This window comes from Primulina huaijiensis, chromosome 2, assembly GCF_012295235.1.
Source record: "Primulina huaijiensis isolate GDHJ02 chromosome 2, ASM1229523v2, whole genome shotgun sequence".
In the NCBI taxonomy this organism is placed as follows: Eukaryota; Viridiplantae; Streptophyta; class Magnoliopsida; order Lamiales; family Gesneriaceae; genus Primulina; species Primulina huaijiensis.
In genome coordinates, this window is record NC_133307.1 from 22,907,959 (window position 1) to 22,933,923 (window position 25,965).

The 25,965-nt window shown below is 35.6% G+C and overlaps 6 protein-coding genes and 1 long non-coding RNA gene across 9 annotated transcripts; 2 read left to right on the forward strand and 5 right to left on the reverse strand.

Moving 5' to 3' along the window:
- The first annotated feature begins 236 nt into the window (after positions 1 to 236).
- On the forward strand, positions 237 to 3,090 carry LOC140970624 (zinc finger A20 and AN1 domain-containing stress-associated protein 4-like). Of its 2 annotated transcripts, none has more exons than XM_073432439.1 (3): positions 237 to 371; positions 514 to 569; positions 2,260 to 3,090. In XM_073432439.1, the coding sequence occupies exon 3, from the start codon at positions 2,272 to 2,274 to the stop codon at positions 2,782 to 2,784; it is 513 nt and encodes a 170-aa protein (XP_073288540.1). In that variant the 5' UTR covers positions 237 to 371; positions 514 to 569; positions 2,260 to 2,271; the 3' UTR covers positions 2,785 to 3,090. The 2 variants fall into 2 exon arrangements, with proteins under 2 accessions (XP_073288540.1, XP_073288541.1); XM_073432440.1 differs by lacking the exon at positions 237 to 371 and adding an exon at positions 374 to 398.
- A 482-nt stretch (positions 3,091 to 3,572) lies between these two features.
- On the reverse strand, positions 3,573 to 6,171 carry LOC140970626 (sm-like protein LSM7). The gene is made up of 6 exons (XM_073432442.1): positions 6,080 to 6,171; positions 5,946 to 6,014; positions 5,716 to 5,797; positions 4,841 to 4,912; positions 4,271 to 4,323; positions 3,573 to 3,865 (listed from the first exon to the last, which is right to left on the reverse strand). Exons 2-6 carry the CDS (start codon positions 5,946 to 5,948, stop codon positions 3,776 to 3,778), a joined length of 300 nt encoding a protein of 99 aa, XP_073288543.1. The 5' UTR covers positions 5,949 to 6,014; positions 6,080 to 6,171; the 3' UTR covers positions 3,573 to 3,775.
- A 1,337-nt stretch (positions 6,172 to 7,508) lies between these two features.
- Positions 7,509 to 9,078, forward strand: LOC140970627 (large ribosomal subunit protein eL31-like). Its single transcript, XM_073432443.1, has 2 exons — positions 7,509 to 7,678; positions 8,701 to 9,078. The coding sequence occupies exons 1-2, from the start codon at positions 7,593 to 7,595 to the stop codon at positions 8,975 to 8,977; spliced, it is 363 nt and encodes a 120-aa protein (XP_073288544.1). The 5' UTR covers positions 7,509 to 7,592; the 3' UTR covers positions 8,978 to 9,078.
- Positions 9,079 to 10,514: 1,436 nt separating this feature from the next.
- On the reverse strand, positions 10,515 to 11,885 carry LOC140970628 (uncharacterized). Its single transcript, XM_073432444.1, has one exon. It carries the CDS (start codon positions 11,823 to 11,825, stop codon positions 10,719 to 10,721), a length of 1,107 nt encoding a protein of 368 aa, XP_073288545.1. The 5' UTR covers positions 11,826 to 11,885; the 3' UTR covers positions 10,515 to 10,718.
- A 5,367-nt stretch (positions 11,886 to 17,252) lies between these two features.
- LOC140970629 (uncharacterized) lies at positions 17,253 to 18,243 on the reverse strand. 2 transcript variants are annotated; one of them, XR_012174163.1, is made up of 3 exons: positions 18,076 to 18,243; positions 17,583 to 17,980; positions 17,253 to 17,489 (listed from the first exon to the last, which is right to left on the reverse strand). It is a non-coding gene; the product is annotated as an uncharacterized lncRNA (long non-coding RNA). The 2 variants fall into 2 exon arrangements; XR_012174162.1 differs by having other exon boundaries at positions 17,351 to 17,482; positions 17,576 to 17,980; positions 18,076 to 18,241.
- A 2,300-nt stretch (positions 18,244 to 20,543) lies between these two features.
- On the reverse strand, positions 20,544 to 21,493 carry LOC140960142 (non-specific lipid-transfer protein 3). Its single transcript, XM_073418293.1, has 2 exons — positions 20,995 to 21,493; positions 20,544 to 20,864 (listed from the first exon to the last, which is right to left on the reverse strand). Exons 1-2 carry the CDS (start codon positions 21,299 to 21,301, stop codon positions 20,848 to 20,850), a joined length of 324 nt encoding a protein of 107 aa, XP_073274394.1. The 5' UTR covers positions 21,302 to 21,493; the 3' UTR covers positions 20,544 to 20,847.
- An 890-nt stretch (positions 21,494 to 22,383) lies between these two features.
- LOC140960152 (histone H3.2) lies at positions 22,384 to 23,038 on the reverse strand. Its single transcript, XM_073418303.1, has one exon. The coding sequence runs from the start codon at positions 22,952 to 22,954 to the stop codon at positions 22,544 to 22,546; it is 411 nt and encodes a 136-aa protein (XP_073274404.1). The 5' UTR covers positions 22,955 to 23,038; the 3' UTR covers positions 22,384 to 22,543.
- Positions 23,039 to 25,965: the final 2,927 nt, after the last annotated feature.

Consider the following 25,965-nt stretch of genomic DNA (forward strand, 5'->3'; position numbering starts at 1 on the left):
TATTATTGACTCCAATATTTTTATTATATATGTTTTTTTTTTATGTATAATTTATCCTCCCATCAACAAATTTTAATTTTAATTTTTAAAAAAGCTCGTGATACTAGCTGGCGCTGTTGGCGGACGATTGCCACGTGTCTCAAGCAAAATAATTTAAATTAAAATTATTGAAACCCACCCCGTGTGTGGAAATACAATCTCGATTCATCTTCAATGATTGTTTTTATCGTATTTGCTACGGTACCAATCAGAAGACGAAACGTGTGAAAAACCACGTACACCGGATCACCCGATAACAACTCATTTCATCCTCTCCTTTAAAAATGTAACCTATGTTCCGCTTCTACGTCTCTCTTCCTGTTCGCTTCGAGGTTTCCTCTCTCGAATTACTTTTGTGTGTATGATTATTATAATTTAATCACCAATTATTTATACGCTAATCTATAATCTGCTTGGTACTGTCACGTTGGACGTTGATTTGTTGTTTGTCTATGTTTTAATGTTAATTAACAGGGGATTTGGAGCTTGTACTCTGACAAATTATTCCCGTCTGTCTCCTCTGCGAACAGGTTAGTTTGATGTTAAGAGACATGTCCTTTTTTTGTGTTTTTGTGGTATTGATGTTTTAGTTAATCGTTGATGTGTACTGATGTCTGATAGTGTTTGATTTGGGGACTTTGTTTAATCATTTTATTGAACCCATTCTTTTAAAAAAGAACTGTTGAGTTTTCGTTGTAATTTTGCTTAATTACGATACTCGTGCATGTTTACAGCTGCCATCCATATACAATTGACAGACCTAGGTTTGGATTTTAAGATTTCATGTCTAGTTTATTTTATGATTATAAGTTTATACCCCTTATAATATATTTTATATACGGCTCTATCTGATGTATTGGGGGGAAAGGCTGAGTCCTTTTCCATTTAATGGGATTTTAATTTACTTGTCTTGGAAAAACCTGGGGCCTTTTCCATTTACAGGGATTTTACGATATTGGATTTTGTTAATACTTGCTGTGCGTGAAAGCAATTGTCTAACTCGGTTGAATGCTGTGGAGTTATTTTGACTCAATATTTTCATACAAGATATGAAGTGAATAAGATGTTGGATGCTCAAGGAGACAAGGACGAGAGTAAAATGTATGTTTGAAAACAGTGTAAGAGGCAGAACAGGGGGCATTTCAAAGAAATTATTGTTCTCCAAAATTATCTTTATAATGTTGGAATTTTCCTTTGAATTTTATTTTGATGAAGAAATAATTTTTATGTGCAATTGAGGTGTCTAGTGTTCCCTGGCTTAAGCTTGAATCGGAAAGGTGTGCGCACTAGTATCAAGGGCACAGAACATGCTAATAATGCACCCTCTTGTAATTACATTTTCAGCTTATTGGAGTTTTTGTTGCGCAGCAACGATTTCTGCTTTTACCATTGTGTTTTCACCACCTCTCTGCACTTCAAAATGTCAAAGAAGATTTTGGTTTCGTTTGTTAAACTTTCATGAAAGCATGGATACGTTACTAATTCAGTGATGCTTTTTATTCATCTCCACTTTGTCTCAATTATAAATTGTTAAGTTAAGATGATCGGGAAAGAGGAAGAGCCAAGAGTGCAGGAAGATTAGGGGAAGAAGAAAGGAGTACAAGAGGACAACTGGAGAAGGAAAAGTGGAATTATTTAGATTGATAATAGGTCTTAGATGTAGGAAAACAACAATATTTGGAGGATCCTTAAAGTTAGTGTGTTCAAATTTTAGATCTTGTCTCCTTGAGCTTTCTGGAATGAAGACGTAGATCCTTTTGCGAAGTACATACTCGAAAAGAAAGGGGAAGATATAGAGGAGATGAACAAGTGAGCTTGTAAAAGGAGTTCTAGGAGATGGCAATTGATATAGAAAAACATCAGATATTGGCTTGCAATATGGGTGCGACTACATTTCAAAAAAACAATGTCTACTGCATTGCACATTGTAATTTAAACCATCTTGGTTCAAATCAAATGCGCAGAATATTTTGTCTTGTATTGAAGTAAGATACTGGTTGTCAATGAAACCAGAACAATCCTAATGAGAAACTGACTTGTCTTCTAAAGGTAAATTTAATTATTACTAATGAATATTTTAAGCATTATTTGTCCTCATTGAGTCGATTTTTTTTTAATTGATGGTGGATTTTGCAAATAATAACTATAAGTGAGCCAAGTAGGCATATTCTGGTTTTTTTAAGACATAATGGTATACTGATTTTTTAAACCTTGTCGAAGGAAACTAACAAAATGGAACAAAATGAGACTGGTTGTCAAACCCCTCAAGCTCCCATCCTTTGTGTCAACAATTGTGGATTCTTCGGAACAGCAGCAACTATGAATATGTGCTCCAAGTGTTACAAAGACCTTGTTTTGGAGCAAGAACAAGCCAAATTAGCCACGTCTTCCATTCAGAATATTATGAACGGGAGCTCAAGCACCGATGCATGTGACCTGAACGTTACTGCGGTAACTGATGTTGTGGCTGCTTCTCCGAAGATTGAGGTGGCGTCAAAGCTATCATCTTCTGCATCAGCAGCAAATGAAGAATGCAAGGAGGTTAAAGAAGGCCCAAAAAGGTGTGGGGTCTGCCAGAAGCGTGTTGGTTTGACTGGTTTTAATTGTCGATGTGGCAGTATTTTCTGTTCGGTTCATCGTCACTTCGACAAACATGAATGCAGCTTTGATTATAGAAGTGCTGGTCAGGAAGCTATAGCTAAAGCCAATCCTGTTGTCAAGGCAGAAAAGCTCGACAAGATATAGAACATGAAGCTGGCAATCTTGAGTTTTTGCTGCACTTTGTTTCCTGCGGGGGCGGGGGCATTTGCGGTTGGTTTGTGTTGCTTCTCATGCGTTTGTAGGGCGTTAGTGTCGTCCAATGCTATAATGTTTTTGGTGTCTTTCCGACATTGGGAAAAAAAAAAGACTGTTAGTATTTGAAGCAGTGATATAATGTTATGGCCGGGTATTGGTAGTTGATTTGGCCATCTCTTATGCTGGTGGTTTTCGTTGACTTGTATAATCTGCTAGTTGGTTGGTTTATTTGAAGGTTTTCTTTTATGCTTGCAATTGTTCAGTTCTTTACTTTCTTTGAATTTAGCAGTGAACTTGTGATTGATTGTAACTGGCTTAAAGAAATTAAACAATAAAGTAATATTTACGAATTTTGATTAGTTTGATTATTAATACTGAGTATTTAATTAATAAAAAATAATTTAAAATGTTATATTTAAAAATATACCGTTTATCAGAAATATACTTTGGCTTCAAAATATTATTTTTCGCGATTTACAGATTTATCATTAATTATTTATATTTATTAAAGTTTATGATTTATTAATTGTTTTTTCTATTATTTGGATGTGTAGCAGGCCATATTAAAATTATTAATCACACTTCAGTTTCATTTTTTCTTTTACTAGTTCCAAAACAAACATCCCTTCATTTTTCTTTTGAATCCAACAGAGAATTCCTATATTATGCTATATGGAGTGTGTTTCACACATTCAGAATAGATCTGCCCCAAAACCATAACTGGATGAGTAACTCGATGAAAGCAAGGCCCCTAACTCTGAATAGGTCTAGATATTAATAAATCTGGAGAACATTCATGCAAATTACAGCATCTTAAGCTTCTCTATAATAGCAGTTCTACATATTCCTGCAACTTTTGAAGGAAAAAGATAGCTGAAAGCAATGCATACAAGACTTTAACTTCCGAGAGGAGGAGGAGCCGAGTACAAAAAGAAAATGTCTATGTGCCGTCTGGCTGAACAAATGGATTGGCGATTTCATCTGTTCCATCTGTGGGTGAAACAAGCATCACAGCAGTACCTCGACACACCTGCAGTTCACCAATCGCACATTGCAAGAGTAAGAAAAGTGTGCAGCTTAATTTTTATCCTCGTCACAATATCAAATAAAAGCTCTTCCGACACATCATGCAGTCCACTATTGTGCTGTAAATTTACGGAACAAGGTAGGTAGAGGACACCCAAAGTTTTGAACTGCAACTAAAAAATCCAAAACTAGAAGTGGCAATGAGCATGGACCAAAAGCTAATTGTGGCACAATATGATGTTAGGAACTTCGGAAGGTCGTCACATTTCTTTATACACATGCACTTCATCCTATCAAATATCACAGCTTGCAATGGTTGATCAAAAGAAGTGAATAAGATCACATGTGGATCGGAAACCTCAGTTCGTATGTAGAGTAAAAATAATGTGTATAAGATGCAAGAACATACTATCAAACCAAGGCGCCTGGTTTGATCAGTGGTCTTCAATGGATCATCAGGATCTGCAGTCCAGGATTGATATTTAGTGGTGATGCTATTCATCTACGAATCAATAAGTAGCAATCATTTCTGACTTAAGAAGATATACAAGCAATCTATTACATTTCATGTTATTCACAAAGCAAACGGCACTGAAAGCAATGGAGATAGGAAGTCATAGATGTGTTTTATTGGTTTATGATAAGCAAGATCGGAAAACATAGCATCATCCTTAGGGTTCACCAAAATTAAGGCATGGCTGCTTTCACGTCTCTTGACTTAAAAGACGGTATATGCATCAATATGACAATAGATGGCAAAAAACAATATAATATCCAGATAATTTCTTCCCTTCAAGATATTCTCATCATATGCAAGACTTTCAACCTATAAGAGTGGTAGTTCTTGTATAGTAATGTGACCAAGAGGTCCTAGGAGATTTGAACCATTCATCTAGTGGAAAGCCAATGCAGAAACACGCATAATTGAAAATAGAGGGAACACAATCCACATATGCCAACAACAAGCGCAGAAAATCACCTCTCAGAAATTCTACTGCTTCGTCCAGGACAAGATTCAGCAATTGGTCATACCCTTTGAGAGTTCCCGTTACTGCAGGGAAAGTTATAGTTCGTGCATATAGATAATAAAATTAATAATAATAACCACATATAACACTAAATCATGGTTCATGGAGCAGTTGGTTTTCAGAAACATTGGTCTCAGATTCCATGAATGCAGGCACATGAATGTGAATTTCTTTAAAACAAAATACATAATGTTTTCTCAGAAGAAAAAATAGCTTGCAAAAATAAAAGACAATTCTATTGTCCTCACGGCGAGAAAATGATAACAAAATTGAAGAGTGCACTGCCTGTAGAACCCAAAAGCCATGCATGATAAATAGCATATGGTGGCCAAACTAATTGGAGAAGGATCCTGGTAGAGTACTTGTGATTTCAACGGATAAAGACGTGCTGAATATTAATCCTAGAAAGGAGTCGAAAAAGAACGTAGAAAGATGGTCAATAAGTGTAGATAGTTGAATGATTTAATTTATCGAACTGTTTTATACACCTCTAGCTAGAACAATTATCACAGCATACACGGGGTTTTTGAAATATATACCTAATCACCGACTTAGTGTGATGCGTTTGACTCAAATGTTTTTTCCCCTCAAATTGTTTCAAAAGATATGGACATAATAATGTCGATAATTTCAATTAAAGATTCCGGAAGGTGTCATGGCAAGATCACATCAAGAAAGGAAAGAAACGGTTGTAGGTAGATCACACTCGAGAATAATGTTTAAAGGCGGAAGATGTAGCTACAGAATTAAGACATTAAGCCACTTATCAAGAACCGAAAACTTTCCGAATATCTGATATAAGCAAAAAAAGGGACAAACAACTGACCTTGTCTTCCACCAGTGAGCTTGACTTGAACACCTTTGTCCACAAATTTGGCTAAATCCAAAACTGTTTCTTTTCTGCCAGACTGAAATAAAGAGATACAACAATATACATAACACATATTTTCTAGAACCACTTTAAATCAAGGAACTAAACCTGCGATCGCATGTGCAGATACTATATATCAAAACAGACCAACAATATTAAAACGAGGATTAAGACGAAGAGTGTACCATGTTCAGCAAATCGACTAACTGAGAGCAACGAAATGTGCTACAGCCTGTGTCGACACGATGATAAGCCTGCGACCATCGGAAAATTGAGTTAACAGGATAAAATTGAAGCAAAATGTTCTGAATAGATTTACCGGAGGAAAATGTAAGCTTGCGATTTCCGATATGGAGTGAAATTGGAAAATGGACAGATTTGTGCCCTAATCTCCGAAAATAATGATATTTTATTTACGTAAGCAGATCCCTTAAATTTGTTGTAATTACAGTAAACCCATAAATATTATTTCATTGCAAATACGTCCCTAACCCTGTTAAAACTTATATTTATTAATTCACCCCTATTTGTATGTATCATAAGATTTTTAAAAAAATTGTACCTTTCCACTTAAAAATGTTCAGTATTCAGTATTCACCATTCTAATTATTTCAAAATATCAACTTCAAAAAATTATTACATTCGATATTTTAGATTACATAATATCAAATTCAAATAAATGCAGTAAACAAATAATGAGTTTTTTAGTTGGTGGGATATTTGTTATTGTTGGAGAATTTTTTTTTAAATTGATTTGTGAAATGAAATTATGAGATAAAATGTTGAGGTGAATAATTGGTTAAAATCGAAATGATCAAAAAGAAATTATCAAGATCGAACAATAAATTTTTTTCGACCAACCAAACCTACTCATTTTCACCTTTGAAACGAAATCGATAATTTCGGTTGTTGATTTTTTTTTTTTTTAATTGGTTAAAATCGAAATGATCAAAAAGAAATTATCAAGATCGAACAATAAATTTTTTTCGACCAACCAAACCTACTCATTTTCACCTTTGAAACGAAATCCGATAATTTCGGTTGGTGAATTTTTTTTAAAAAAAAAAAATCCAAGCTTTTCAAATTAATCGATGGGAGAATAAATTGCATTGAGCAGTTTTGATTCACGAAGCATAATAACAATTAGCACGCGCGCACACACGTCATATCAGTTTATCGAATTTCAAGAATAAGAAAAATCGAAACAAACTTTGATATCTTTGTCGATTACTTAAAGTTACACTCGTATAAATTAGTAGAAAATTGAATAAAATCTCAAATCCAAGCAAATTGAGCGATTGTTCTTTATTTATTCATTTTCAGTAATAAACTTATAAACATTAGAAAAAACGAGAATCAAATTCTTTTTTAAAAAATATTTACCTCGATTTCTCGTTTATTGTTTTATTTATAGTTTTTATGTATTTAAAAGTTATGGTTAGGGCAATAGCATACAATCTTGATTTTTAGAAAAAATAAAAACATTTCGTTAACTCATTAAAATATTATAATAATAAAATTCTACAATTATAAATTTTTAGATCCAGTTATTTATCAATAAAGTATCATATAATTCACTCTAAATTAAATTATTCTATCTTTCTTTTCATTAATATCCGTAAATTATAGCTCGAATTTAGTTTCCAAATATGTATTTAAATTGGGCCTCGGAATTTAGAAAGCCTTTTGGGCCTTAAAATAATAAGCCAGCATGCAAAAGTAAAAGGCTAGAGGCTAGACCTATATAAACCTCAGTCGAAATGACGTAGGGCCTGTCTCTTGCTCCAGGGAAGAAGAAGGCGGTGCATTTGTTAGCTGGATCGGCAGCAACAATGGTGGAGAAGGGCGGTAAGGCCAGAAAAGAGGAGGTCGTTGAAAGAGAGTACACCATTAATCTGCACAAACGCCTCCATGGATGGTACGATTACTCTCTCTATGACTGTGTTTTGAAAATTAAGATTAGAGATTTAGATCTGTCAGAATTAAAGTTTATTTATTGTTGCTTGTTGAAGGTATGAGGCAAAGTTTGATGTTTGACAACATTTCACCTTTGCTCTTTCGTTTAATGAAAGTCAGTGTTCCGTATATTTGTCGTTTCGTTTTTTTACTATGGTTTAATTCAGGTGTTTTTGGGCGATGGTTGATGTTTTCTGTACTGTTTCCCCTTGATTGGTGTTATTCCTTTGCTCTGTATTTTAGTTTCTTCTTCGAACTGAGGCCTTTATTGAGTAGATTGGATAAAGGTGAATGGGTAGAGTTTATGTGGTTATTAATCTTAAACTTAGTCCGATTTATGCTAAATTATTTTAATGTTTTAGTAGCATTTCGATATAGTTGACTTTCCTGCATGGGTCACTGTTTCCATGAACATTACTGAGAATGAGCTATATAAATACCAGGAACGGAAACGGTAGCACTTGATGATATGTGAACAGCATTTATGAAGAATTAATGATATTAGAACAACAAAGTTGAATACTTTGTCTATTTTTCTTCCCCTGCTGTAGTCCTGGTGATATTGTGCAGTTACTCTAGTTGATCATCTAGCTAGACAGATAACTGAGTGGTGTCCCTGCCCAAAGTGTGTCCAACGCTGCATCAAATTATTTCCACTATCTAGGTCCATATTCCTTGATGGCTACGACAAAAAAATTCTACTATCTAGACATATTCCAGTATGATGTGTAGTTTACGGTATTTTATGTGTTAGATCCCAAATTGATATTATTTTTATTATTTATCATGTTGATATCTGGTGAACGAGCAAATTTTATTTTTTGTGCTCTATCTTGCTATGTCTTGTGTCATCGTCACATTAGTGTGGGTGGAGAAACATTAACACTGCTTATCTCTCTCATTTTACCTTGAGTTGCTGTGAATATGAGTATCTGATTATACTGTGTTGCCTTTGTAAAACCTGGGTATGCAATCTGAGTGCAGCACCTTCAAAAAGAAGGCTCCTACTGCTATAAAAGAAATACGAAAGTTTGCCCAGAAGGCCATGGGAACCACTGATGTTAGAGTCGATGTGAAGTTGAACAAACAGATATGGAGTCGTGGAATACGTAGTGTGCCTAGGAGAATCCGTGTCCGCATTTCCCGGAAAAGAAATGACGATGAAGATGCTAAAGAGGAGCTTTACTCTTTGGTGACTGTTGCTGAAATTCCTGAAGGAGGGTTGAAGGGTTTGGGCACCGTTGTCATTGCAGATGAATGAACTTTTCCATTTTTAGCATTTACTGAAATTTTGATGTTCTTCTTCAAAGGTTTATCGTGTTAAGATACGGCCGTCTTTTAATGGCAAACGTCATTTTGTTACCGATGTTAACATGCTTTTTTGTTTGGCTTCAAATGTTTGTTTACGTTCGATATTATCGAAAGGTCTTAGGGCCACTATAATATTGGATTGGACTTTGGACTTTTGATTTACGAGAGTTATGAAGTATTTGCAAATTTTTTAAAAAATATATTATGGATTCTTTCATGCTATCTCTTAAAAAAGTTTTTGAATTTTTTTTTCATATGTATTTTAGGATTGACGGAAATTTTAATTTTATACTAATATTTTAAAAACAAATATGTAATGTTTAGACGAAGACGAGTATTGCTGCGATTCTAAATAGAATCATTTATTTTAAAAAAATGACAATCTTGAAATTACACGGACTCGCCCTTGATTTGTTGGTCAAATAATTAGTTCATTATATGCCAGATATATAACGAGAAACCTAAAACGATAAATGCGTGTGATTAATGGTAAGACTAGAACATTATAAAGTCATTCTTAAAAATGCATAATCTTGCTAGTACGGGATTTGAAACTTTCCCCAGTAAAAGGTTTAAAAAATGAAGGTTCCTCCAGATTGACGAAAATGAAGAATCCATGGTAAATGTATCTTGATCAGGCTAAAGACAGCTCAAAATAATAAAGGCTAAGTTTGACTTCAAACTGAAGTGATTCTGACAAGCTTGAGCATTGTAGTAAATGTAATTTCAGGTGTTAGTGGGAATTTGGTGAGGTAGGACCCAAGATTCATGCTCATCTCAAAAGCAAGTCACATGGGAGAACAGAGGATAGAACATGCATATGTTCTGACCCCTGTCTTCTCCTTTATTAAATTCTGCCATAATTTGATGCATATGTTTCCAACCTTTGTTTAATCAACACTCGTCACCATTTCTTGATTTGCTACAACCAAGTCTCAAATATCTTGATTAATTGACACTCTACAAACGCTGAATCTAAGTCGTACATGATGTTGTTCTTTCCGGCTATCGCAGTTGTATCGAGATTTTTTTTAAAAAAAGTGTTTTTTTTTTCCTTTTAATATTGAATCGTGGCATCAAATGCGTGTAAACAAAACGGTAATGATCTTTTGATGATTTCGTTTGACTAGAAGCTACTGAAATTTAGCCATTTTTTCAAGAAAACAAGCTCCCATTGTGTAATGATAACATAATTCGATTGCGCATAAAATTGTCTGCGTCAACGGTACCCTTTTTTTCTGTATACGAGACTACTGTTCTTCCACTTTCGATGCCTGAATGCACATATCTCAACCAGTACATTGGATAGACTCACTAAAATTGTAAGTAAAGTTGATTCAACTAAATGTGTAATTTCTCTGATTTATTGCATGTTATTTGAAGTTTGAGCCATCATTGTTGATTTCTTATATTAAGATTATTCATGCACTCGTCAGTTGCACACATTATCTTAATGAAGAAACAATGGATATCCATGCAAAAAAACAGGACGTAAAAATGTGTACTTCAATTTGTATGATCTCTCCTCAAAGAAATGACACGTTTTTATGTGAAAGCTTTTACAATTCCTTTACTTAAGAGTAATCAAAATCACATTTTTAGATAAAAACACAACTCATGATATTGTATCGTTACAACCACATAATTACACATTTAAAATCAAATGTTTTCTTGAATTACAAATCACAAATTTAACAAGTGCGCAAGGGTGAACCGCATAAACAATCGTTGTTGGCGAAGGAGGAGGCCTCAAGACGATCGAACGGCGACCCTGTCGGAATCGGACCGCAGAGGTGGTTATGGCTCAAATCCAAGTGACCTATGTACCTAGCCGAAGATAGTGATCCTGGAATTGAGCCTTTCAAATTGTTGAATGATAAATCCAGGGCCGTGAAGTAAGTTTTCGGGCCGAAGACATCGGGCAAGTTCCCCTCTAACGAATTCCGACTCAGATACAAAATGTTTAGGCCTGAGCTGCTAAGTAGGCTCGTTGGTATTTGGCCGGAGAGTCGATTGTTGTCTAGATTTAAGGTTGATAGAACCCTCATTGAACCGAGTTGAGCCGGGATAGAACCGGTTAGCCCATTTGATGACAAATCCAAATCTGCCAGCCGGTGAATATTGGCTAAAGAACTGGGGACTAAACCGGTAAGCTTGTTCCGACTGAGTAAAGCCCGGCTCATCATTGCCAATTTTCCAATATCTTGTGGGATCACGCCGGAGATTTGATTGTTGCTGAGGTCAAGATGCATCAAGCTGTTAAGGTTCACGATGGAAGCCGGGATCGAACCGGAGATTTGGTTGTCAGCCAAATTCAACACTCTAAGTCGGTTCAGCCGGCCAATATCCGCCGGAATATGGCCGGATATTTTGTTCCCGATAAGGTCGAGGATCCGGAGGTGCGGAAGAGAAGTGATGCAGGTTGGAATCTCGCCGGAGATTTCCTTCCAATCAGCGAGGACTAAGGTGGTGAGGCTATCGAGCTGGCAGAGGGAGGAGGAGATTGAACCCGTCATGTATCCAGAGCGACCGCTCTTCTGGATAACCTGGTCCTCAGACTCTCCACGAAGGATAATGTCCGCAACCCTTTTGGTGTCCTGGTCGCAGCTGACGCCGTACCATTCGGTGCAGCAGTCAGCGCCGGACCATGTGTTGAAAACGCCAATGTAAGGCTCGGTGAGTTGCGACTTGAATTGAAGCAATGCTGCCCGATCCGAAGGCGAGCAGCCGTTCACGGCGGCACTGACGGACATCAGGACCGCCAATGTGCTGACCAAGAACTCTCTGGGCAGCTTCATTCCTCTGCAAGTGAACGTACGTGTGATTATGGTGAATTTGTGAAGTATTGGAGATATGGATTCGCAAGTACTGCAACGTTATATAAAGTGGCCGCGGGGACAAGCATGCCCCTAGCGAAAAGGTTAAATTACGAAAAAGACCTATAATTTTTTAGAAAATATAAATTTTAAATTTTTTTAAAAAAAAAAATCTTGTTATTACGTTAAACGAAGAATATCCTTAAGTACACACTTGAATGGCGTCAAACATAGACAATCATCATACGTGTAACAATCGCACATTTAAACAAATATTCTAAACATGGGAGCAATTTAATTTAAATATGGAGTTATTATCCATTAAAGAAATACAAAGTTATATATATACAAATATAATATTAAGTTATATTCAATATTTCGTACATCGATATTTACATTAATTATATTGTGAGATTTTGTATTCAAAATATTATGATATTTTGACGAATTAAATTTTTGTATCGATTTTTTTGTGTGGTAAAATATAATATATATTTATTAATGAATTAAAAAAACATGGGCTAATGAATGGGGTGGATGGTTTGAAATGAATAGGATATAACAAAGCATGTGACTAGAAGCTAGCTCACTGCTGCCATATTTTCTGTATTTGATACATTATTAACCACTTTATGTTGACATGGAATCAAACGAATACAATGTAATAATGCATCCAACATTTTGAGTTGTAATGTGGGATTTTTGTAGATTCAATAAATGGAAACTGAGAATTCATGTTCTTGTCTATATCATAATAAAAGATGGCTTAATTGGCTTTTAGGTATTTGTCAAGTGTGGCATGTGACTGTGATTGCACATAAAAAGATGCATTTTTTCGAAAAGCATTAGTACATGTGAGACAACGAGACTTCAGATACCAAATTAAATCGATTTGATCATGAATGGATTGGATGATCGGCACTCACCCTTTTTTCCTTAAAAAAATAAATTAAATGTTCACAAAACATTTATTTTTAAAATTTGTCTCTTCATGTCTCAGATTCGACGACTATCATCACTGTACCAAGACGAGTCTTTCCAGCATGTTTATGTCCCCACTCACACGTACTCTAGGAAACTTCACGCTTAACTTTGAAGTTTTTATGTGATGAGCTACCGAAAAGAAGATGCATCTTATTGATATGATTAGTACATATCAAATCTTTTAAGACCTCCTCAACTACACAGTCTCATACCTGAACAGTTTCGGAATCCCTCTCCTTCCGGTGTAAGATCGGTTCATTCATGTTTCCTCCGCCTAAAAACCTATCAGGAGCCGCTCATTGTCCGTGCAACCTCGTGGCACCGACGATCACCCCGTCCTCTTCGGCTCCGGGCCTCACACAACATATATCAAACTGAATAGTAATGTATATTACCAAAGACTCCTTTTGTAAGGTGAATGAATCAGATCAATCCATGTTCCAATTACTAACATCCCTAAGTTACTAAACCATGCGGTGTGTTGATTTAGAAGTTGAATCTTGGTGATTATTTTCTGAGATTAAGACAAATAATTTCCACTTATTTTTCTCAAAACACACATTTCCATCTCACTTCCACGTACGAAACTTTGGGGAATTTTCCATCAAATCATGATAAATCAATGTTAGATCAGTGGCTGAGATTTCATCTTGCAAATAGGAAGCAGTTATGATACATTACTTTAGGTGTATAAAAGTCTTCCCATTCAATAATAGTAGAATGATTGATCACTGTATTCTTGACTTTTCAATAAATGAAATAAGAATTCTCTTCTCTTATATACTTCTTCTTCCTACTCTTTTACGTAGCACACACAAAGAAGGAAACAATTCCATTTTTGGTGATCATCAGTGAATCACGCCTGAACTCCAAACAACAACAATTGGTATCAGAGCGCCAGGTTAGTCACGGCGTGTTCTTCTTTTTGGAATGGGGTCTGCGAAGTACGACATTGAGAAATTCACGGGAAAGAATGACTTCGGTCTATGGCGCCTCAAGATGCGAGCCCTACTGGTTCAACAAGGTCTCGAGGAAGCGCTGGAAGGAGAAAATAAATTTTCATCCACGCTATCGGCTGAAAACAAGAAAAGCATTCTTGATAAAGCCCATAGCGCTCTGATTCTTTCTTTAGGAGACAAAGTGCTACGGGAAGTCTCTAAGCAGAAGACGGCAGCCGAAATTTGGCAGAAGCTTGAGCACTTGTACATGACAAAGTCATTGGCCAACAGGTTGTATCTAAAGCAGAAATTGTATACATTCAAGATGACGGGAGGAAGATCTTTGGAAGATCATCTTGATGATTTCAATAAGATCATCTTGGATCTTGAAAATATTGAAATCAAAATTGAAGATGAAGATCAGGCACTCCTCCTCCTCCGATCACTGTCCAGCGAGTTTGATAATATATCAGACACATTGATGTATGGAAGGGATTCGATTACGCTTGAAGAAGTACAGGCTGCCCTTTTCTCCAAGGAATTAAAGAAAAGATCCGAGGAAGTAGACGAGTCAAGAAGTGAGGGACTCAATGTTAGAGGAAGAACTAAGAAGAGGGATTCCAGATTAAAGAACACTTCAAGATCGAAATCTAAGGATAAAAGGAAGTGTTTCGTGTGCAAGAGAGAAGGTCATCTTAAAAGGGATTGCCCAGATCGAAAGCAATATAATCTGGACAAGAAATGTGATCGCGGAGATGCTGAAGTAGCCTCTGAGGGGTACGAAAGTGCTGAAGTTCTCTGTGTCTCAGCTGAAAGGATTAATCAAGAATGGGTACTGGATTCAGGCTGTTCCTTTCACATGTGTCCTCACAAGAATTGGTTCACCACGTACAAATCTTGTGATGGAGGACAGGTACTGCTCGGTAACAATGAGTCTTGTAAAGTAACTGGCATCGGATCCATAAAACTCAAGCTCACAGATGGGACAGATAGGGTTCTAACAGATGTGAGACATGTACCAGAACTGAAAAGAAATCTAGTGTCTTTGGGAATGTTGGATTCCCATGGCTTTTGCTGTAAAATTGAAGGTGGAGCCCTTAAAGTCTTGAAAGGTTCATTGATAATAATGAAAGGAAGACTCGAGAATGGGCTATACTTGCTGCAAGCCAAAGTGGTCACTGAAGAAGCAAGTGTTGCAACAGAAGCCAACCTCACTAAGGGTCAGATTTGGCACATGAGACTTGGTCATATCAGTGAAGTAGGCCTCAAGGAATTGAGTAAACAGGGTCTTCTCGAAAGTAATCAAATATCAGAATTTGAGTTTTGTGAACACTGCATATATGGCAAAGCAAAGAGACTCAGATTCGCCACTGGAATTCACAAAACCAAGAGTATACTTGAATATGTTCACAGTGATTTGTGGGGAGCTGCAAAAGTGCCCTCACAAAGTGGTGCTAGATATTTTTTATCACTCATAGATGATTACTCAAGAAGAGTTTGGGTTTATATACTAAAGCACAAAAGTGATACATTTGTGCATTTCAAAGACTGGAAGGTTTTAGTTGAAACCCAAACTGGAAACAAAGTTAAGACACTTCGGACTGATAATGGCTTGGAGTTTTGTTCAGAAGAATTTAAGCAATTCTGCAAACAAAATGGAATCCAGAGGCATCTCACTGTAAGAGGAACCCCACAACAAAATGGCTTGGCAGAAAGGATGAACCGAACCATTATGGAAAAAGTGAGATGCATGTTATCAAATGCATCCCTGCCATTAAGCTTTTGGGCAGAAGCTGTATCCACAGCTGTACACTTGATCAATAGGAGCCCATCTACTGCAATAGAGTTTANCATTTGTTAGGACCAATGGAATCCGGATATCTCCACACTGGTATGATATTGTCCACTTTGGGTTTTTAACCCTCATGGTTTTGCTTTTGGAACCACCCAAAAGGCCTCATACCAATGGAGATATCATTCCATCTTTATTAACCTATGATCTTTCTTTAGATCTTTCGATGTGGGACTTTGGTTGCATCCCAACAATCCTCCCCTCAAACGAAGTTCCACTATTATTCTCATGGTCCGAGCCTCCCCTCAAGCCTTATTCGTCCTCCAATCGAGGTTACTCCACTTCACCGCGTTGGAGCGCACGCCTTACATGAATACTGGGAGCATAACCCACCTCGAGAGTTTAATCAAGGATTTTTACCGGGAGCCTTCACTTCCTTCGTTTAGGTATCGAGGATTCTACCCACACGGCTCGATCTAAACCTGGCTCTGATACCATTTGTTAGGACCAATGGAATCCGGATATCTCCACACTGGTATGATATTGTCCACTTTGGGTTTTTAACCCTCATGATTTTGCTTTTGGAACCACCCAAAAGGCCTCATACCAATGGAGATATCATTCCATCTTTATTAACCTATGATCTTTCTTTAGATCTTCCGATGTGGGACTTTGGTTGCATCCCAACAATCAAGAACATTCCAAAGAACTGAATCACGTGCCTCTTATCAAATGTTACAGAGATAAGCCAATGGCAATTTGAATAGTTAAAAAATGATGTTCTTCAACAAATAGCAGTCAAAATATTTGATACTCTGCAACATAAGCAAAAATATCTTCAGTTGGAAATGGTGTCTCTACGCATCTGCAGTTGCTCATAATTTAGCTGCCTTCACGCATTGCCAACACTAAGTGACAAATTCCGACATCTAACGTAGGTTTCTACCATCGGAATTCGAATGGTACCTCCACCGAGCGATTTACTTTTGCAATCAAGCAGAGCTTCTGGAGGCAACCCCGCTTGTTTCCGGGCAGAATACAAGCCAATCACCCTTGCATACAGAAGGATTTTTACTCGAAAATCGTTGAAGACTTTAGAGATAGCCAATTATTAGCTCAAAATATGTAGATTTTCTTGAATAAGTACACTGTTACAATCCCTTTTATTAAAAAAATAATATATAAGCAGTAAAAAGGCATATATAATTCAATCCAGAGGTTAACACAGTCTACTCTCAAAACATGGCCTACCATGCACCACTTCAGGCAATTAAGCAACTCATTATTGTATTTGAGTAAAAAGGTCGACAAGAAGTACTTCGTAGTTCGTAGGACACAAATGACCGATTGATTTATGAGAGGGGACAAATGATAATTGTCAAGGTGGTTGTTAGATTTGTAATAATTCCATATAAACCCAGAGGACAATAATGTAATGGCAAAAAAGTTAGGTGGATAGAAGTACGAGTGTGGATTAATTTAGAAAAGAGGCGGAGAGGGGCTAAATATCGTGAAAGAGTTCGACCAGGTCGATGATGTTTGGGCTGGAGGGGAGACAGAAATACAAAAGAAACCAGTCGTTTCTCAAAATGATCAAGGGCGTGGGAATGGAAGAAATATTCTTCTTCGCACGAAGTTGGCAACCGCTAAACAAGGAGGAGGTGAAGGAATTGAAAATATCATGTTCTGTAAATCGGGAAATCCCCAGAGAACGACCACTTACAAGAACTGATGACCACTGGGGATGCACTCACCCATGTTCATTCCATCCCCACCCCATTTTTTTTTACCGAACACCAGAAAGACATAGTAACTACTTGTTCAATCTTTTCTCAAGCAGAACAATTCAGAAGCAAGCTAACTTCATATTAGACTCGCTGAGAGAATATCTGTTCCTCTCTTGGTGAAAGCTAGCAGCCTCTTTTCTCCATCCTGCATAATCAACGACAAAGTTGTCCTCATATAAGAGAAATAACACATTAACTCGAATCATATAACTGAGAATGAAAATAAGAAACCACTTGCCTGAAGTATTCCCGAAACTCTGATCATGAAGAGTGCACTTTAACTACCACAAATCTTATGTGGATGGTTAATTGATTGAATTATATTTGTCAAATACAAGCTGTAAATTTTTTAAAAAATAAGTAAGTATTGCTTTGATAATTCAAGGTTTCTAGATGACACTGAAAAATATTGATTCTTGAGGATACAAACTTGAATTTGGAGATATTGTTCCTGATGGTGGCGATTTTAAGCTAAATCATACATAATTTGATCGCCGATGATAAATTTCAAGAAGTCAGTTTAGGGCAATGATGGATACGGCCAGTAATCAAGTCCAGCATGCTTTGACTTTGCATCATCAACCTGAAACCCCAGTGGCTGCAGGAAAAGAGGCTGAAATAAGCTTGGCAGCAGGTCTAAGTAAAGAATACAAAGAAATGTATCTAATTTGTTAGATCATTCATTTCCACAGACTCAACTCCAAAATTCATAAAAGGTTGCAACCATTTACCTCAACTAAGGGCAAATTGACAGCTGATGCGGCACAAGTTCTGGCAATACATCCGGTATTTCCAAGTATCTGTCTAGGATAAGAGAAATCTAAGAGCCAGCCTGGTGATGTGGTTGTCTGGGATTCAAAGGTAAGCTTTTGTTTCAAGTTTAAGAAAGAAAGCAAGTAGATCAACTACAGATCAACAGGTGATGTGGTTGTCTGAAACAAAATGGAATGACAAAGGTCGAACAAGGTGACCGGAAAAAAGGTCGAACAAGGAGGAAGACATGAACTTCATTGATCTATTCAAGATAACAGGAAATACCCAGATTAATTTACATGGTGAACAATACAATGTCATAAACGGGTCCAAATATAATATTTTCTGATGTGAAAAAGAAAAATCAGCACATGGATTAAACTACAATGGCTTGCTAAAATGAATTAAGAATAACAAGATATCATATCCTATCCAAAGAATACATCAATCACAGTGAAAGTAAGAGCCATTGACCACGTCTCTTCATACATTGTTAAAGTGATTTCTCCTTCAGGGGAAATCTTTTTTTCTATTGAAGTGTGAACATGCAATAGGTTTTTCAGTCTTATTTTTTTAGTCAAAATAGTAAATTTTTCAGGCATATTATAAGTATGGTTTAGGAAAAACATTTAGATGTTTGACCAAATGAGCTTTTTGGTATGAAATTTCGATGTAGTGAGTTTTTAGATATGAAGTTTTACTGAGTGGTTTTCGGTAATTTTCACTATAATATAAATCAAGTTTCATTTTGATTCATTTGGATTTGTGTGTATTTAATGTTCTGGCATGCTTTCAGAGAAGAGGCGGACCAATGCTACTGGCAGATTCTTGCCCAATTCTTTTAATATACGTAATTCATATACATAACCATGACCTATAAATTTAAATTTTGTTTTTTTCTTCAAAACACCCAACAAGCTCAAATTGCAAGTATTTATGAATCATAATATACTTATATAGTCCATATAGATAGTCATGACCCATAAAATTTAAATTTTGTTCATTTTTGTCAAAATATTCAACAAGCCCAAGTTGCAAGTATGTATGAATCATAACTCGTATTATTTCTTTAGTAAAAAAATATGTATTTGTTCTGACTAAATTAGTTAGTTTTTTGAATAAATTGATCGATGAAAGTTGCATGTGGTGCAATTTATGTAAAATATGTTTATATTTTTATTTTATACTTCTATAATTTTCGTTTTCATCGATAAAAATATTGAAATATACTATTTTTTATCGTTGTATATATAATTCAATAGAAATTATGGCTCGCACTGTTTCAAGAAGACGATTTAAGTTTCATTTATGATCTTCGACGTTGTGGCTTTGTTATTATGTTATAGGTACCGATGAATAGTGACTTTTCTGAGTCGGTTGTGATTATATGAGCAGTACGAGAAACTGATGATGCTTGGTTATCATCACTGCGTGCCCAAATCCATTTGTATTGCTTCCATACCTTTTTTTCTCTGAAAGAGGCTCAATTTGTCTTTCAGTTCATGCCATTCTGTTGGATTTACAGAATAATCCACGGTTAGTATTATTAAGATGTTTACAAAGTGAAACATCGACTTCTAAACAACCAGAGCTGTGTGTGTTTTTCCTACACGAATGATGGCCATGTCCAGTTTTATAAAACCAAACGCCAATTCTTATATTGCCTCATGAACTTTATATTTTTACATATTTGAGAGTGGATTTGTTTTATTACGGTATTGAAAGGTAATAAAGTTTTAATCTACTTGTGTTGATGATTCAGGAATCAGGATTCATTTATCTGTTTAGTCTCTGATATTTGTTTAAAGATTTTTTTAAGAATAAACCATTAAATTTTTTAGTTGAAAAGAAGTTTCCAGCAAGACAATTTCTTGTAATCAAAACCTTCGGCTTGAACATCTATTTGTTTTCCAAGGTGCTAAGGCTTTTAAAGACCATAATTGTTCGTTCTTGATTTTCTGTACTTCATCATGCTTCTTACTTTTGTACCATAGATTCGAAAATTTAAAAAAAAATGTTTTTAGGTTAAAGGTGGTCTTTTCTGTGTGGATATCACACTCTTCGGTTGTTTTTGTTATATATTAGGTTTTTTATTATTAAGAATATGTTTTTAAAATATTCTATCAATCAAAATTTATTATGTATCAAGCTTACTTTGTCTTTATTGAAATAATTTCAGAACAGGTTATTAAATATAAAAAGAATTTACGATTCTGATATAATTTTCATGAGAAATGTTTCTAAATTCTTGCTCCAAAAATCCATAACGTACAAGGGTGTGTATGAGCCTCATGTATATAATTTTATATCATTTCGAAGTGCAGTAACTATTTGTTTTTTGTCGATTTTTAAAATTAAAAACTTTCGTCCACGTCGAAATTTCGATAAATAAACCAGACGAATTTTGAAAGTTTATCCGTAAATAAGTTTTCAAAACGTAGTTCATGCATAATCCTAAATAGGAAATGGCATGAACCAAATTATACTAAGTTTTGTGTTGATATCCATTTTAAGGCTTCTTTAACGTTAGTTAAATCGACAAATACGTAAAAAATCTCAAATTCGATTTATGATTCGTTGCAGTTGCAATATATTAAACTGGAATAACCCAAAAAGACAGTAAAAACTAGAAAACATAAGCATCAAATGTCATATTACTACGATGATACTAATATAATAATAAGTGGCCAGAGAACTTTTAGCAAGGCCATACTTATTCATGCACTTCTTCTCCCCGCTCTCTAATCTTCTCATTTTGCGATTTCACCTGCACAAAAAGACATTCAGATCAGCACAAATTACTCACAGTATTATATTAATCAGAGAGGGGGAGGGGGAGGGGGAGGGGGAGGGGGCTGGGGGATGTAAAGTAAAGTAAAGTAAAGTATTGTTTATACATGGTTCAAAGTTTGCAATGCACTTCTCAGGCAGCTGCTTGGCGAGTTCACGGTCGACTCCTGAAATCGGGGGACCATTCACAAGTATGCACAAGCAAGGCTGACCAAGTACCTTGACTGCAGCACAGCAAGACTCATTTGGTGGAATGGGGCTGAATGGATTCACTGCTCCCCTGCAAGGAATGAGCTGAATGAGAGCCGAAAAGAATGTGCCACCACAAGGATGTGCCTTGCTCTCTTGAACTTGACATGTTATCAGCATTACAAGCATCAAAAAAGGAAGAGTTTTGGAGATTGAAGTCTTCATTTTGGTTGGTTTATTGGAATGGGATATTGCTGAAAGGTGCTGTGGTTTCTTGATGCGTGGATTGGATGTGGGGAGTGTTTGGATTTTATAGAGGGTTCATTTGGGGTGGATGTGTTTTTGGTGCTTTTTATCTAACTCTATGTTACGGTTGATTCATGTCTATAGTGAGCACATTGTTTGGTTGATTCATGTCTATAGTGAGCACATTGTTTGCCACTACATTTATTTAGATCCAATAAATATACAGATTAGGACATATTGTTTGATATATCTTCTCAAACAGTTGTCTTTCAAATATATAATTTCGTCCAAAATAATGGGGGAAAACATTATAAGAATTACTTGATACAAAATGTATCAAGAATGAAAGGAAATATACACATTAATGCTTCTTTTGTCTAAATAACAATAAATATTGAAGGGTTAACAAATATAAATGCGATTCCATATCTACAAAAGGGAGAGTAAGGAGTGCATAAAATGCAATATCAAGTACTTGAATCCAGATTTGCATCATAAACATACTTACGACTTAGATATCCTTCAGGTTATGTTTGAATTGAAATGTTACAGTTCAGGAATGGATTTGGAAGAATGCGTCGACTCCAAGTCTACGAATTGAGGTTAGGTAAGAATCAAAATATTTCATTTGAGAAAAGGATTTGGAAGAGTGGAATGACTCCAACAATCAAAGATTTAAAAGATATTATGTTCATTCAAAAATTAATTTATTGTTTCAGTTGATGGATTTATAATCAATGAATTTGAAAACATCAAATAATTTATGTAGATTAATATTAAATAATTTAACTTCAAATACACCAATTCAATCCATCAAAATGTAAGCTTGAAACCTGTCTGACCCCTTAAGGCAAACACATAAATTCTTGTCAAACCCAATGGTTCTGAGAATGCAGTAAACCCAGCTTTCAATTTTACACCGGTTGGAATTCATTATATTTCCCATTATTAAAAACTAAGAAAAAAGGCCTTTGCGATCGATCACCAATTGATCCAATCCAAAACACCTGTAGTCCAATCTGGATTCACAGATTCTAATCAATATAATAAGGAATCGCAGAAAAGAAACAAGACCCAGATCATTCATAACGAAATAGCCTTCAGATTCTTACATTAAAAACCAGAGGTTTTTAAGCTAAAAAAAATTCCTGGCATCACACCCACTAGGAACAAAGATCGTCAGCCTGAACCAAACCGGAAACCAGACCGGAAAGACTCATTCTAAGCTCGTTCACCCCTGATTCTTCTAGCGAGCTGGATATCCTTAGGCATTATAGTAACCCTCTTAGCATGGATGGCGCAGAGGTTAGTATCCTCAAACAGGCCCACCAGATATGCTTCCGCGGCCTCCTGAAGCGCGGCCACGGCGGAGCTCTGGAACCTCAGATCCGTCTTGAAATCCTGTGCAATTTCTCGTACAAGCCTCTGGAAGGGAAGCTTGCGAATCAGAAGCTCGGTGGATTTCTGGTACTTACGAATCTCACGCAGAGCCACCGTTCCGGGACGGAAACGGTGAGGCTTCTTCACTCCGCCGGTAGCTGGAGCGGACTTCCTGGCGGCCTTGGTGGCAAGCTGCTTCCTCGGAGCCTTGCCTCCTGTGGACTTGCGAGCGGTCTGCTTGGTACGAGCCATTTCAAAGATGAAAACAGGAACAGAAAACTTTAAAAGACGAAAGAGAATTCGTAGATTTATTGCAACGAAGATGAATAATGATTGGGAGTGCGAGCGGATCCAGGTTTATAAAGAAGGTGAACGAGCGGGAAGGGTGAAAATTTTAGGTGGGTGTTTGAATTTGGGGTTTGAGAAGAGGGCGGTAGGCCGTTGATTAAGGGTTTGATTGGACGGTTAGGATTGGAAGGGAAAGAAGGAATTTGGTAGTTGATCCTAGTGATTGGTCGAACATCGAATGATGATTTGCCACGTAGGATATTCGTGAATTGTGTGAAGTCATTCTTTTAATTGAATAAATTAAATGNGACTTGATAATTAATTATTATTACTTATAAATTAATACGAGACTCTGAGTCTTACAATTTGTCTTGCATTTCCATTTGTACGTGAGTTTACTTTGGGAGCCACACCTTTATTTTTTATCGAGCCAGGTTTAAGTTTAAAGATGTTCGGTTCACAAGTTTGTTCGCGAGCTCAAGCTCGAGTTTGATTAGTTTTTGGACTAGTTTGTTGGACCATGAGTTTTTGTCACGTATTATTATTATTCAAGCTCGAACCCAATCTCTACTAGTTTTTTGAGTTGATTTGTTGGACTATGAGTTTTTATTAAACATTATTATTTTATTGAAATGTAAGCTATTAAAATTCTATAAAATAAGAATCATATCCCTTAAATTATCATATATTAGTTGATTTTTTGGCTAAAAATGCTTGAAGAGCTCGAAAATTACCTCACTTGAGACATGATAAACGAACTATTAACAAATTGAGCACGAGTTATTCGAGAACTTAGTAATTTTCAAACTACACGAGCTTGAGCCTAATACTAAAACTCGAGATCGGCTTGTTTTATTTGGTTATTTTCAATATTGCACCAAAATAGTGTGTTAATACCATTTTAGTGCTGCATGCCTTCTTTCAACGGAGACCTTCCGTGCAATTGCACTATACTAATGTTTAATTTTTTTATTTAAATTTGGATAATTAATATTCAAATTCGTAATTTACTTATAATTATTATATTATTAATTTTTTAAATAAATGTCTACTTTTTTATTTTATTTGTTTAAAATAATTATAATTAATTAATCAATTACTTAATTTAATGAATAAATATTATAGTATCTAATATAATGTTTAAATATGTAACCTATATGAATTTTATAATTGTTTATTTAATAAAATAATTAACGTAACAACACACTTTATAACTAAACATTTAAACACATGATTCAAATACAAATACAACAACTTGAATAAAAACATAATAAAATATAAAAAAACTGAATAATCAATAATCTGATAAATTAGATTCAGATCCTCCACAATCACTTAAATATATTCCAAATATTTCATAATTGTGTTGTCCATGTCCTTAACAAATCTATGTTATCTTCTTGAAGGATAACCAATGCCACGTGTTATTTTCGAGTCCAATTTTATTTTGATAATTTCCTTTTTTTTTCTATTTTGCAATGTTAACAACTAATATCATATTTTTATTGAAGTTCAGTAGATCCCTTATGCGATGCAATCATAAGATCATGATTTCCTTCGTTTAACGTGTACATTGTTTTCAAAACGTTAATTATAGTATTTTTTCTCTTTGATTTGGATTTTTTAACTATAGTAAGTAACTCAGATAAAGTGACCTGCATTTTCATACTACTTGAATCTCTGTGACTTTTCTAAAATTGTGATATGTATTTGAGTTGTCGTGCTCGATAGATTTGTTACGTCCCAAAACCGAGACGCACCATCGGCGTTGTTTAATAATTTAAAATTACAAAACAACAAGCCATTTAGTACATGGAAAAAAAAAAGCTAATCTATTACATAAATCATAATTGTTTTTACAATGCATAACACTTACAATTGCGGACGATAACATAAAAAATATAAAAATAAAAACGATGATTGAAACTTCATGTCTCGAACTTAATCAGCAACCCCGAAACGTGTGTTGTTTTTCCTCTTCCAATTGATATTCACCCTTATTGTAAAACCCGGGATTTTGTAATATCGTGATCATATCAGTTTAATATCAGGTTAATAATTTGATGGTGTAATCTTGGATATTAATATTTAAATCATTCAGAATATAAGATTTGTTTTAAGGTTATCTAAGTTGTGTAGATAATTTTATCGTGTACAGAATTATAAAGCTCGAGATTAAGATAATATTATCTATTTTTAAACTTGAAAATTTGGTAGGAATAAATTTATCTCAATCTAAGGAATTAAAGAAGGAATTTTGAAAATAAGCAGATAAGTATCTAAGATTTTAGTTGATACTGAGATACCGGGATAAAAGATCAAGCAAGAGATAATAAAATCCCTAGAATTCGAAATCTAACAATATATACCATGAGATTTTCGAAAATTAGGTGGGGAAAGAAGAAGGAGATTTCGAATATCTACCTAGATCACGGATATATCAAGATATTAGATTTGATTCACAGTTCAAACGCACGATAACTCTCGATCACGATAGCAGCCAACCCCTATAAATAGGAGGGCCCTAGTTTTCGAAAAATCACACCATATTTCATACCAAAATTTCGAAAACCTCCTCTAGTCTCCATAGGAATTTTCGAGCACAGCGAAGCGCTGCCGCCGTCTAGCCGCCGAAGAGGAATTTTCGAAAATTCCTGTGCAAGCAACCCTAATTATTCACGTAATTTTTGCATCAAGAATTTAAGGTAAGTGGGCAAATTTTAAAGTTTTAAATTTTTGGGTTATGTGTTTTTCTTTTAAAGAAAAAAAAATGCGGTCGAACACCGTCTACGTTTTTTTAAATCTTGTTACGTTTTTGTGAGACACTGTGAGGATTCCCTGAAAATGGGTGGAATTCCAACATATGGCCCTTAACAGTGGGATAGAACTGTTTTACGGCCTCGCCCCCTTAGAGGATTAAAACTTAGGGACTGACGTCAGTAAACCATGAAAGGTGAAAAATTGCAGTGTTAAAA

Excerpts from the sequence above, each read along its gene's own strand:
- LOC140970624 (XM_073432439.1), top strand. The coding sequence starts at position 2,272 with ATGGAACAAAATGAGACTGGTTGTCAAACCCCTCAAGCTCCCATCCTT.
- LOC140960152 (XM_073418303.1), bottom strand. The coding sequence starts at position 22,954 with ATGGCTCGTACCAAGCAGACCGCTCGCAAGTCCACAGGAGGCAAGGCT.
- LOC140960142 (XM_073418293.1), bottom strand. The coding sequence starts at position 21,301 with ATGAAGACTTCAATCTCCAAAACTCTTCCTTTTTTGATGCTTGTAATG.
- LOC140970627 (XM_073432443.1), top strand. The coding sequence starts at position 7,593 with ATGGTGGAGAAGGGCGGTAAGGCCAGAAAAGAGGAGGTCGTTGAAAGA. Across the intron at positions 7,679-8,700 it reads CACAAACGCCTCCATGGATG|CACCTTCAAAAAGAAGGCTC; the intron begins GTACGATTACTC and ends ATCTGAGTGCAG.
- LOC140970626 (XM_073432442.1), bottom strand. Across the intron at positions 4,324-4,840 it reads AGCAGTAGAATTTCTGAGAG|ATCCTGATGATCCATTGAAG; the intron begins GTGATTTTCTGC and ends CCTGGACTGCAG. Across the intron at positions 3,866-4,270 it reads CCAGGCGCCTTGGTTTGATA|GTGTGTCGAGGTACTGCTGT; the intron begins GTATGTTCTTGC and ends GGTGAACTGCAG.
- LOC140970628 (XM_073432444.1), bottom strand. The coding sequence starts at position 11,825 with ATGAAGCTGCCCAGAGAGTTCTTGGTCAGCACATTGGCGGTCCTGATG.